At 35.6% G+C, this 13147-nt stretch overlaps 1 protein-coding gene across 5 annotated transcripts in view; it reads right to left on the bottom strand.

Annotated features, from left to right (window-relative positions):
* The window catches only part of GRIA4 (glutamate ionotropic receptor AMPA type subunit 4), a 273775-nt gene that overhangs the window by 36484 nt on the left and 224144 nt on the right, over positions 1 to 13147 (bottom strand). For all 5 annotated transcript variants that reach the window (XR_015749727.1, XM_087966209.1, XM_087966208.1 and 2 more), the window contains exons 10-11: positions 7732 to 7938; positions 2120 to 2490 (exon numbers count right to left, since the gene is read on the bottom strand). Coding sequence is in view for 4 of the 5 variants with exons in the window: in XM_087966209.1 (XP_087822335.1) it covers positions 2120 to 2490; positions 7732 to 7938 (578 nt within the window). In the remaining variant the exon portion in view is untranslated. The remainder of the gene's footprint in view (positions 1 to 2119; positions 2491 to 7731; positions 7939 to 13147) is intronic.

Here is a 13147-nt window from a genome sequence, read left to right as displayed (position 1 = left end):
TGCTAGTTGGAAGATGGGCAACATGGAAAACTTCAAGAGTATTTCAAATATATGAGGGAAATCAGCTAAGGGAGAAGAAAATATGAATAAGATAGAGGAAGATAAATAAAAAAGATTAGGAATTATTAAAATAGTGTCTATAAGATATAAACCATCCTTTTACTTTGAAGTTTTTCATATCTCTTTCCCTTGATGAGAAGTTTATTAAAGAATGGCTGAAAATTATAAAAATGTCTTTCAGGAGAAATAAATTAACCCGTTGTCAAGATAACCAGGTTGATACTTGGCTGAGCATGCTGATGATGAAAATGTCCATGATAGGGAATATTAATCTGACTGTCACAATAAAATGTTCTGTCCCATTTTTCCTGTTGTATTCTATTCTTTCCTGCCTTACTTCCCTTCAAAATGGTGCCTTCAATGATTATGACTTGTTACGGGGCACTATATTGTCAGGCCATTGACTTTGTGTCTACAGTTGATCTCATTTTGTAAGAGTAATTGAACAGGAAATGCATAAGTTGCTAGTTTTTGGTGGGAGAATTCATTAAAACTTTCAGCTCCCCTTCCATTTATTTTCATATCATAGTACTGGCTTCCAAAATTATTTTTTTTTAATATTTTACAGAGATACAAACAGAGGAGGTAAAACAAAGCAAAATATCTATTTGGTCCTGTTGACAATTTTCTAAACTAAGATTAATTAAAACAAAACAACTCATTCACTGAAAATTAATTGTGATTGCCCATTGACTTACCTACTCTGTATGAGCAAGGATCTTGCCCAAAAACATCAAAACCATTTGGGTTCTGACCTCTTTTGCATTATGTAGCATAATCCTATACTACAGAATGCAGTTATTTGAACAAAAGTATGCTGTGTAAATAAGGAAAATAAGTTCTGCAAACCAATGTTCCACTAATTTTAGAAGGACTTCAATTAAATTAACATTAATCTAAGGACTTAACTTAGTTTCTGATGGGACCTAAATCTGCTTCCATCTTTTATTAAACCACACAATCCCCCCCCCCCCAAGGGACTACAGTTTATATGTATACAACCAGGGGTGTTCTGGGGAAAATAGGAGAAGAGGGGTGTATTAGGTATGTTCACCACCTTGAGTTATTTGTAAAAGTAACAAAGAGGGGATACAAGTACTTAAACAAATACAACATTTTAATTCAGCAATTTATGTTCTACCAAGTGTGTTGCTTACATGAGTACTTTAATTCAAAATGCAGAAAGAGAAATTATACAAAGAAAATAAAACACAATTTGACTATATTGTAAATGTATTTTCAAATTGCCTTCAAATAATATAGAAACTTCTATCTTTATCATCGACACTAAGGGGTCTTATATCAGTGATTTTAGGGATACTCCTTTTCTCCAGAATACACAAATTACTATATGCTTATGAGAAATCATTAAATATGTGATCTAGTGAAAAAGGGTTGTTTGTTGTGAGGCACCTAAACTGAGACAAAGCATCAGATTACATAATATATAGCAGTATTTTTTTTTAAAAAAAAACCTAAAATATAAACATTACTGGACTATTCCAGTAATGTGGACTATTACTTTTTTTCTTCTTCTTCTTCATTTTCTTACGATTATAACTTGGGCATTTTTTTCCCCAAACATCTTTTGTAACTGTTCTAGCCCAAAAATTGAGAACTCCTCATTCCATTCCTAAGAGGTCTGTAAGGGGGCGTGCATAAGCGCACCAGCATGCCTACAGTCCCTGTCCTACTGTTCCCATTTATTCGTACTAATTTATGATGTATATACTTATACCAGTTTATATGAATATGTTTATATGTTATATTCATACTTATACTTGTTTTCTCACACATGCTTGACAAACTAAACTAAATAAATGAATTAAATAAATAAATAAGAAGATCAAAAAATTAGTAATCTATGGAAAGGCAATAATAGCTTGATACATCGAACTGGAAAATAAGACAATTACAACTTTATAAACAAAAGAGATAAGAAACTAGGGATGTTAACATAAAAAATGCCTGTGATTATACATATGGGGTATAGATTATGATTATCCTTATCCTTAGGGATAAAATGCAAACTTAGAAGCCATTTTAGCATTATACCAACCTGGGTGAAATATCACATCCTTGCTGCATAAAGGCACCCAAAGAAAACCAAAGACTGTTGAAGATGCCAAATTCATTAGGAGGTTGATCACTGGGTCCTTCTCTACCGTCCTCTGGCTCTTCTGTATGCCATTCATATGGACTAAACCTGCTCACCAGGAATAGGACCACACTGACTCCAATGTAGGCAAAGACTATGCACATCCAAATTTCATAGGCCAAGGGGTCCAGGAAGGAAAAAACTCCCGGTTTAGATTTCTGGGGCTTTTTGATCATAATGGATATGCCAAGGCTCATAAAGGGCTTAGAAAAATCGATAACCTCCTCACGCACCAAAGTGATGGTCAGAGGTGCAACAGCAATCTCTGCTTTCTGTAAAAGAAAGAAGTAAACAATCGGTAAACAATAAGACATTGTACTTTGCAACGAGTGGATGATACAGGTTTTCATCTGTCCAAAATGAATGGCTAACATAGAGGCTAATGGCAAAAATATAGCGCTAGAGACACTGTAATGGAATCAAGGAATGGACATTTGGAAGGAGAAAGCGATGTTACATCAGGAAGAAATCGAAGGAAAGATAACCACTAATTTTCAGTTAATTGAGAGGTGTTTATAATTGTACTCTACCTAAAGATAGGGACATGGGTAATGTAAATCCAGACAGCCTTGTATCCTAAAACAGGGGTCTCCAACTTGGCAACCTTGGCCTAAGACTGGTGGATTTCAACTCCCAGAGTTCCTTTGCTGGGTGAGGAACTCTGGGAGTTGAAGTCCACCATCTTAAAGTTGCCAAGGTTGGAGACCCACATCCTAAACTATACATTATGCTATATTATATTAAATAAAACCATCCTTCTTCAATGTAGGAAACCCTCTAGGGAGATTTATATAGTCAGATCAACAAGAAGACAGTGGAAAGCCAAGTCAGATACTTGATTTACATAGATCATTAAAACCAATTTACAGTGGATCTCCAAGATTGTTGGCAAAGGATTTCTTTTGCTCAATCTAGATATCCAAACACATTATTAAAGACAAGTATCAAGCAACCTACCAGACTTTTCTGAAGGCACATGCTCTTCAAATATCTATAGTTTTTCTCCTATGTAATAGGTGAATTTATGAGGCTTCTTGTTGGACATAGTAGTTTAATATTACGAAAAGAGTGTAAGAAATATGGTAAATAGTTCCAAATTGAACGCTTTGTATTTCTAGTTGAGCCATGCTACCTGAATCCCATGTTTGATCCCACGTTTGGTGCCCCTTTTGAGAAGTAGTAATCTTCTGTAGCCTTTTCTCCTTGTCTTCCATTGGGCATTTGAAATGCCAAAGAGTAAACTTAGGAATTTCTGCATGTGTACAGATTAAAGAAGGATCACCGCTCCATCCCAACTCAAAAAAATCAATTCAGTTTTACCAGCATGGCTTTTTAAAAAAAGTCTTGGCAAATTTGAAGTGATTTTGTCGAGTTCTCAAAAGTGCTGATAAAACCCAGTTCTCTCCTTTCTAGTCATAGGTAGGGAAACCTATTTATTTGATCACTTAACTTCAAAACTGGAAACCATTCTTGCATGCAATAAAAATATCATTTCTGCCAAGTAAAAGTGGTTCTTAGTGACATTAATTTTTAGAGCTAGTTTGGCAGATGAGATGTTCAGTCCACTTCCAAGCTTAGCCAGCTTCAAGGGCCAGCATCCAAAACCACATTAAAAAAAAAACATTTAGGATTTTATTTTTGACCTTTCTTTCACCTATCCCTAATGCAGACCTTTGCTCTACCATTGTGTTTATTTTGAACAAAAACAAAGGTGACTCAGGCATGAACTTAATATATTCCCTACCTCTGTGGATATTGTGCATATTATCACTGCTTATTCTAACATTAATAAAACATTCTTGGCTATGCTCAGTTTTTAGCTCAATGCAATATAGCAATCTACCCTGAAAGGCTTTACTATAGTCTACATCAGCGGTGTCAAACTCAATTTCATTGAGGGCTGCATCAGAGTTGTGTTTGACCTCAGGGCACCAGGGTGGGCATGGCCGGGGTGGGCATTGTTGGGGTGGGCGTGGCCAGGATGGGCATGACCAGCTGAACGTCACTTATAAAGGCTCCATTTTTGCCCACAAAGGCCTCCTGCAGCTCTCTGCCAGTGAAAACGGAGTACAGGGGGGGATGCAAAGGTACCGCGGGACGGTCCTTCATTGTTTCCAGAGCAGCCTTGCTGGCCACTTCTAAGCAACCCTGCAGGCCTTGAGTTTGACATCCTTGGTCTACATTAAGCAACTACAAGTTAAACTTTCATGTGTACATGAATCTTTGAATTATAATAAGTAATAGTATGCATCTATTATTATATGTTTATATCTAAAAAGAAGTCTAATGTGAAACAGAGCAGATGATAAGTATAATCATGTAATCCACTGTTCTTCTGACATATTACTCTAAAAAAGGTTGGCCCAATGCAGCAGAAATTATTTGAACTTTACATCGGAATCTGTTTTAAGATGAAAGAAATGGGCAGTGGCCGTTTATTCATCATCTGATGAACGGAGAACATTCCTCTGCAGAAAGATGAATATTTAACTGCATTTGACTGCTAAAGCTTTTCAGAACATCTGCAGGATATAAGCTAATGTCTTTCATTACTAGAAAGGGTTTTACTAAATCATCTCCAAAAACTGTATCATTGTGTAGCTAATATTTTGGTCATTAAAATGTAAGAAAGAAAGAGCAGATATACCCTATCTCTGCAGGCTGTGCTTCATTTTAAAACTATCTTGACAATGAAATGCAACTTGCCCTGGAATTATTGAAATCTTAGAAGTACAATAGATAAAGATGATTAAAACTGCCTTAAAATACAGCTAATCTTGCAAATTAAATTAGTTCTAATAAGGACTTTTTATCGGAGCAACCTATTAAAAAGACAGCTACAAAGCTCTTGATGTCTTCTCTTCTTCTCTAAATTTACTTATCATACCCCCTTCAGCATAAATAGTTGCAAGAAGTTTTTTTTTTTTTATTCCACAAGCTTCACTGTTTCAACTAAGCCTCATTGTCTTCAATAGAACTTCCTTTTTCCAAGGACATTTACTTAATCCACTTGAATCAGATTAAAAATCTCAATCTTGCCTAGGAGCAAACTATCTTTGATCCAGCTCACACACTTCTGAGATGCGTTAGCTTGTGCTACGTGCAGAACTAAACTGAAAACTTATTTTGATGAAATTAAAATATAATACTCTTCTGATGCTTTAGAAATGATGATTTTTTTAAAATTCATTGGTCAATTCAAAAATGTAAAAACAACCAGTTGACTAAGTCAACCGGTTAACCTGAAATATTTCCATTCCTATCTTCAGTTAGGCTGATGGATAGAAAATTTTGTCATCTGCTTGGGAAAGAGATAATAAATAAAATGAATAATAAAATTAATATCTGGAACAATCCAGAGCTTGCTACAAAAAGGGCAGTCTTGGCATTCTGCACAAACTGTTGAAATCAAAAAGAAGACCTAAAATATGCCATATAAATATGTCTATTGTTCAGGTATATATGTTTTAAGGTGAGTTTTTCCTTGCAGTTTCTCAAGAAACATTCAGAATAATCTTAACTGATGAAGATGCCTTCCCAAAATGAACAGCCAAAGAAGTTCCCTATCAATAACCTCAATGATTACAGACCAGTGGCACTCACTCCTATCATCATGAAGTGCTTTGAGAAATTGGTCTGCTGGCACATCATTTCTGGTCTTCTGCATACGTTTGATAAACACCAGTTTGCATACAGAAAAAATAGATCTACAGAGGACGCTATAGCCATCACTCTTCACACTGCTCTGACTCATCTAGAATAGTGGGAGGGCTATGTGAGGATGCTTTTTGTGGATTTTAGTTCTGTGTTTAACACAACTCTTCCATGTAGACTAGTGTCTAGACTTCTGGACCTTGGGCTTTCTAATTCAATCTGCCTTTGGATTATGGATTTCCTGTCTGGCTGCTCACAGAGGGTCAGATTAGGTAATCATACATCTTCAGCCCTTATTCATAACACTGGTACACCACAGGATTGCGTGTTGAGTCCCTTACTCTATACTCTTTATGTGCATGACTGCATTCCCACTCATGTTAGTAATACTATTGCTAAATTTGCAGGTGATACAACAGTGGTGGGACTTATCTCCGGGGGGGGGGGATGAGTCTGCCTACCAAGACGAGATGGACCAGTTGCTTTCGTGGTGTGGAGACAAAACTTGGTCCTCAACACCAATAAGTCCAAGGAGCTTATAGTGGATTATAGAAGGAACAGATCAGACATCCAGCCCTTGCTTATCAACGGAGACCGAGTGGAGCAAGTGGCCAGTTTTAAGTTTCTGGGTGTTGCCCTAAAAGAGAACCTCACCTGGAGTTATTCTGGGGTACAGAATAATAAAAACAAGGACAAATAGGCTGAAAAACAGTTTCTATCCCAGGGCAGTAGCTCTTTTGAATTCTGCTGTATAGTGCAATGTTGGTGTGGTGTCGGGGGTTTCCGGTTCAATGTGTGAAGGATGAAGGATGTGTGGTTGTGTTTATTTTCATGGTCATGGTCATGATGTGCACTGAAGATGGTGTTTGATTTCATTGTACGAGGTGCAATGACAATAAAGTAAAGTAAACTAAGTGGAAATAAAATCAACCTTCTCTTTCACCGTTCGTTTTTTCTGCTTCTGTTTTGACCTCCGGGGTGTCCTTCCCAGTTCTAACTTGGAAATACTGGGGATAGAAATAGCTTTTACATGAAACTGCTCTACCAATGAACAGCAATGCAGAAGTGCTGGGGACAGGGTGGGCCTAGCAGTGATAGTAAACTCATCAATCTCCTTCTGTTACATTAAGGGCCAATGCACATTTTTGATGAATACTTTCATACTCCAGTAATTCCCTTGTATAGTCAAAATACATTTCCATCTTTTTTAACTGACAAAAAAGGGGGAACTGTCTGGGAATTTTTACATTTACTAGTTCAAATGTTCTGACAAATGACCCTTCAAAGGGAAATTGTTTTAATGTCTCTTCCAGCACAAAAATGCAATTTTCTCTCCAACTCAAGCGTTCCATGAACATACATGAACAGTTTACAAAAGAAGCTGTGGGATTGCAATCTGCCTTCCTTTCATGTCCTTTCCTCTCACATTTGAAGAATTTATCAAAAATTGTGAAGATTCACAATGTAATGTTAATTTTTAATAAATGTTAGAATGTTGTGTACCATCCTTTGCTGGGTTAGATTTGTAAACCATTTTACCAGGCAACCAGAAGCTTGCAATAGTTTGCCAATATGTGACAATATCACTGGAAGGGAGGACAAACATATTTTAATCTTTTTCAGACTCAATTTTAGGGTTTTAATTGCTACTTCTATTCTTACTAACCCCTCTCCCCCTTTAAAACCCTTTTTCTTATTTACAGACTATAGAAAGTCACTCGTTTTGTTGTCAAAATACAGGAGCATGACCTCAGGGTTCATGATTGGCCATAAATGGGCTGCAACATGTGTATAATCCCACATTTTAGTTGCACTGTTGATAATTTTAAGCTAAAACCTGCATGAAAAAATATGCTTACCCCATATACAAGCTCTCCCACCATCCCATTCCAGATTTTTGTCTGTGGATCCCTTGCTCCGTATTTTCCATCAGGGACAATAGCAATTTTATACTTGATGCCAATATGCTTTGCAATTTCTGATGCCAGGTCTACACAGTAACCTTCATACTTCTCATTTCCTTCAAACAATTCTCTGTTTTTTTTCCACATAACATATGGGGCTTCCTACAAGGAAAGAACACAAACTGTGAAAGAGAAACAGGTACCATACAAAACGAACATGTTCACCATTCAGATTCAAACAAAGTTTCATTGTTCACCATCAGTTACAGAATATGTTGTTTTGTCAGGTTTTCACCCTGAAAGATTATAACAAATATTACTGAACAGATATTTATCACAAAACAGAACAAGAAATCCACAGCATATCTGTGGATTCAATGAATTTCTACTGTAATATTAAAGCAATCGTAACTGTTGCGCATGCATGCATGAATCATACTGTACATATCCAATTAAAATCAAATTCCACTGCTTAAAAGTCTACACTGGTGTACCCCAAATATGAGGAGACAATTAATCTTCATTATTGTATTTACAAATCCAAATAATTTAGCTAATAGTTTAAGTAATTCTTCATGCTGCAAAAACTTGCATGTAAAATATCTTTTGTGAGATATCAGCACACATGCCAATGTTCTTGCAAAATAATTAATACACTTAAATATTTTTTTTAATATTTTTAAGATTCGTTCCTTAGGATATAGAAGAAAATTAAAACAAATAAACAATATCCCTGATTAAAATGATTCTGCCTTAACTCATCAACTACTCATTAGTTAATCAGAGCAAGTTAAAACTTATAAATTAGATATGATCTAGAAATTGAAATACTATTTTGAGACCTGTGATGTGTCTCTGCCTTGTCAATCTGTCATAGTAACTTCAAAATTAATCAGATCAATCAACAGAGGACTTTTTTTTCCTAAGCATTTAATTTGTTCTCTTTGATCTCTTTTCCCATGTTTAATTTCACTGCTAATTTTCGTATAGTTGCAAGAAACTATATACCCATTTTACTGCAAATAGTAAGAGGAAACACAGAAATAATTGGTAGCGCTCAAGCATTTTGTATTCTATTTTTTAGTTTATCCAAAAACTTCATGCAGTAGCAGGCCCATATTATTTAGCTTTTCAAGAGAGATATTTAATATTTAGGGGTTTCTATGTTGTGCCAGTGTTCTCTTCCTCCCTCCCAATAATTAAGGCACTGTTTGCCAATAGTTACTTTAAGTCACATCTCAGTTTTTTCTCATCTACTTTCATTTGAGTTAAATTGTGGCAATAGAAGGCAAATGCATTTTCTGAGAATGGTGATTGCTCCACATTTTAAAGCTTTGACATTATGATCAAATAGCTCACGTAATAATATACAGACAAAGGGGCAATCAATCAGATATTTACTGTGCTGGTACCTAGGAGCCACTAGGAAAGCAGGGAAATATTATTTCTGTAATAAATAATGAAAGTAAGAGTGCTGAGTTAAGTAACTCAGTAATATTCATTATTTTGATGAAAAAGTTTTTCTGGGTGTTCCCTGGAAGTAAAGGAGAACTACTAATGAGGAAATTAATATTATCACTGAAAGACATTAGCTATCTCTTGACAATTTTCTTCTCCAACCTACTGAAGTAGGATGTAATTTCCTATAGTGACAGAAGCTTGGCCCCAAGAATTAAGTATGTTTCCCTAGAACATTTTTTTCAGAATTTTTCTGCAATTTGCAATTATTCCTTGATAGTCAAGACAACAGTGAATGTGTTTCTATTCAGATTCAGGTTCCCTTGAAGAGAGAGGGGACAGAACATCAACAATCCTTTGGAAATGATCTTAACAGTTTGTTATTCAGTAATTATTTCAGTTTTTGTTTTTTAAAAATACAATTTATATTGTTTGTAAGACATTTGGAATATTGTCATCTTGAAGGGCAGGATATGTATAGTACTAAATGAATATGGGACTACTAGCTTATTACAGCATGTACACAAATTTACAATCTGGGAAACTGAGGCTCATACAAAAAAGGGAGTTATTTGTGAATTATAAATTAAATTTATAATTAAATTAAAGTGGTCTGACATTTACTCAGCATTTACTACTGTAAAAAGTAAAAGTAAAGTAATATCTTTCATCTGCTGAAATGATTAAGCCTCAGCTTTGTTATCGAAGTTGTCTGGAAATATTTATTTATACCCAAATTTATTTAGGAGGCTTGATATCGCTTTTGATGATGATCACATGTTAAAACACACATTGTACGATCATATATTAAAACACACATGTATAGGCATGCATACAAAATGATTCTTAGGAAATTTTCCACTTAGAAATGGCATGACCATTACTTCATCTCTTGGCCAAATTATTGCAACTTCTGAAACGCTTCTAGAAAGCCATATAATAGTAGCTTACAACATGTAGTAGGCTGCATAACTAAGGTGCTTAGAAACAGGTTTGCCAAGGTTTAGTTCCCCGTAACACACACACACACACACACACACACACCTTTTTCTGCTAAATACTGAAAAAAAAAAGATTAATGAAAGGCATAGTAGTGTAAGCCAAGTAGTAGCAGTGTATAATGTGAGGAGATCCATTCAGAATTTGCTAAAAAAGCTAACAACTTTGTTGATAAATGTACTGTATAATACAAGGTTGTGGCTCTCACAAGCTCCATTTTCACTGGCAGGGGCACCACAGGCCAGTCCTTCACTGTTTCTAGGGCAGCCTTGCGGGCCAGATCTAAGTACCCAGGGGCCGGATCTGGCTCCCAGGCCTTGAGTTTGACATCCCTGTCCTAGACAATAATTAGCGGAGGCTGATATAGATTTAAAAGATGTTCTTGCAACTCAATCCAGAATATCCTAACCTGATTGTTGAGTCTTACAGAACGTAAACACAAATTACAGGCAGTCCTTGACTTATAATCATTTGTTTGCTGACCATTCGAATGGTGCTGAAAAAGAAAAGACTTACAACTGGTCCTTGCACTTAAAACCATTGCAGAATCCCCTGGCCACATGATAAAAATTCAGGTGCTTGGCAACTGGCATGTTTATCATGGTGGCAGCACCCCAGGGTCATGTGATTGCTGTTTGCAACCTTCCCAGCCAGTTTCCAACAAGCAAAGCCAATGAGAGAAGTGGGGTTTGCTTAATGACCATGCAATTCATTTCACAACCACAATGATTTGGTTAACAACCATGGCAAAAAAGGTCATATCCTGAGCCTCAACTCACTTAACAGCTACCTTGTTTAAACAATGGATATCTGGTCCCAATTGCCGCATAAATCAAGGATTACCTGTAATACAACTAACATACACCGATGAAAATTTAAACATGAAGTTACCACCTGTTTGGGAAGATTATATTTAAATTACCCATACCTAATGGGTTTTCTCCAGAGCACATTTTAAAGCACTCTCTTCTGCAATTATGGATGGCAGTACCATAGAACTTAGGCAATACACCTGTATCTTCCATTTTCTAAAGTATAAAATTGTATGCAGAATTGTACTCTCAATTTATTTGCCTTCTTAATTTCCTAAGGGGCCACAATCAGTGTTACCTAGAAATTTTCCTAGATGACAGGTCTCCTAAAATCAGCTTTTTAATTGCATTTAATTGTGCATTTTCTATAAGACTATATCATATGCAGATCTGACAACAGATGTTCGCTGTTTATCAAACTGTTGAAATGTTATTACAGTTTTGGATTGTATTTGATTTATTTTAATTTTGGTTATACTGATCTTGGACTCTAGTAAAGAAAGTTGAGACAAGATTTGAAAGATACATAGAACATAACCACTCACACATTTTGGTTTTTTTATTATTTAAAACACTGCAAATGATCTAAACACTAGTCTAAACTAAGAATTCTTATATTACACCAATATTATATAAACAATGCACTCCATGCTTATTTTAGTTAAATAAAGCAGACAGTAATCTTGTTTTCCATATGAGTTTAAGACAGAAATGTAAACATATATACATACAACACAAGAACATATCATTTGGTAAAAGAAGACAGTCTTCAATTTCCTAATATGAGTACATAAATAAGTTGCTCTTATATCTTTATGAGTGAAACAGTATAGAATCACAATAAGCATAGGAACATATCAAATGTGAGGGTAAAAAGCAAATTGCTGAATTTCTTTTAAAAGCGTGGCATGCAGTAGAAGCTTACAAATCAATACATATCTGATTTTCACAGAATGAAAAAAATGGGCATTAATGATTCCACTTAAATGCAGAAATTGGCTCAAGTATCTGATTTATTTTTTTCCCTCTAGTGGCACTAAATAAGTTTTCTTTAATATGAAAGGCCAATGAACAGAGCACATATTTCTTTATATAACTTTCTTTTTTTGGAGAAAAAAAAGCAAATTCACCAGATTCTGCAGTGCACTGTATGTTTGGTATACATAAATGAGTGAAAGAGATTGTTGTTGAATGATCCTGGTCATAATTTGTTTCTAAATTAAACATGGGATTCATAGCTAAATACTGAAAAGTTACAAGGCAAAAGAAATGCATGGGATTAACTGAGTTTTGAACAGTGCTACATTTAACTGTGGACATAGTTACACTAAGTTTATTTGATTTAAATGCAAAGTGACCCTATTAGTACATTACACCAACAACTCACAAGGAGTCTGTTAGTATTTTTCCAAACCAAAAAGTTTTACTAAAAGCATAAACTCTTAGATTACGCCACTCAGCTACACAAGAGATACCACATCATCATGAAGGCTACAGTCCATTGGCAACACCCTAAGCACATCTTGCCACTAGATTGTATTACTTTGTACTCATTAATAGCTACTTCATCTTTGGCAATAATATATATATCTACAAATCACTGGAACAACCATAGGCACATACATAGCTCCACAGTATGCCAATACCTTCACAGCTGACTTGGAATATCGTTTGTCAACTCTTACTTTACAAAACTCTTACTTAAAACTTTACAAAATTTTATTTACTTGAGATTAAGAGCCTCAGTGGCACTAAAAACTGTGGTGGCACAGTGGTTAGAATGCAGGCTACATCTGCTGACTGCCACTGACTGCAATTTGGCAGTTCAAATCTCACCAGGTACAAGGTTTCCATCCTTCCAAGGTTCGTAGAATGAAAACCCAGATTGTTGGGGGCAACATGCTGACTCTGTAAACCGCTTAGAGAGGGGCTATAAAGCACTGTGAAGCAGTATATAAGTCTAAGTGCTGTTGCTATTGCTATTCATTAATGGCATTTTAATCTGGACTCATGGAAAACAATCTCATTACTTTCCATCAAGACCTTAATAATTTCTATCCACCATCAACCTTAACCTTGACCTATCAAGAGAACTAGTCCAT

Source organism: Notechis scutatus, chromosome 5 (assembly GCF_049901735.1).
Source record: "Notechis scutatus isolate UNSWTSFEM ecotype Mainland chromosome 5, rNotScu1.2, whole genome shotgun sequence".
NCBI classification, from domain to species: Eukaryota; Metazoa; Chordata; class Lepidosauria; order Squamata; family Elapidae; genus Notechis; species Notechis scutatus.
The sequence above is the reverse complement of the archived record's forward strand: the minus strand, read 5'-3'. Positions and strand labels throughout refer to the sequence as shown.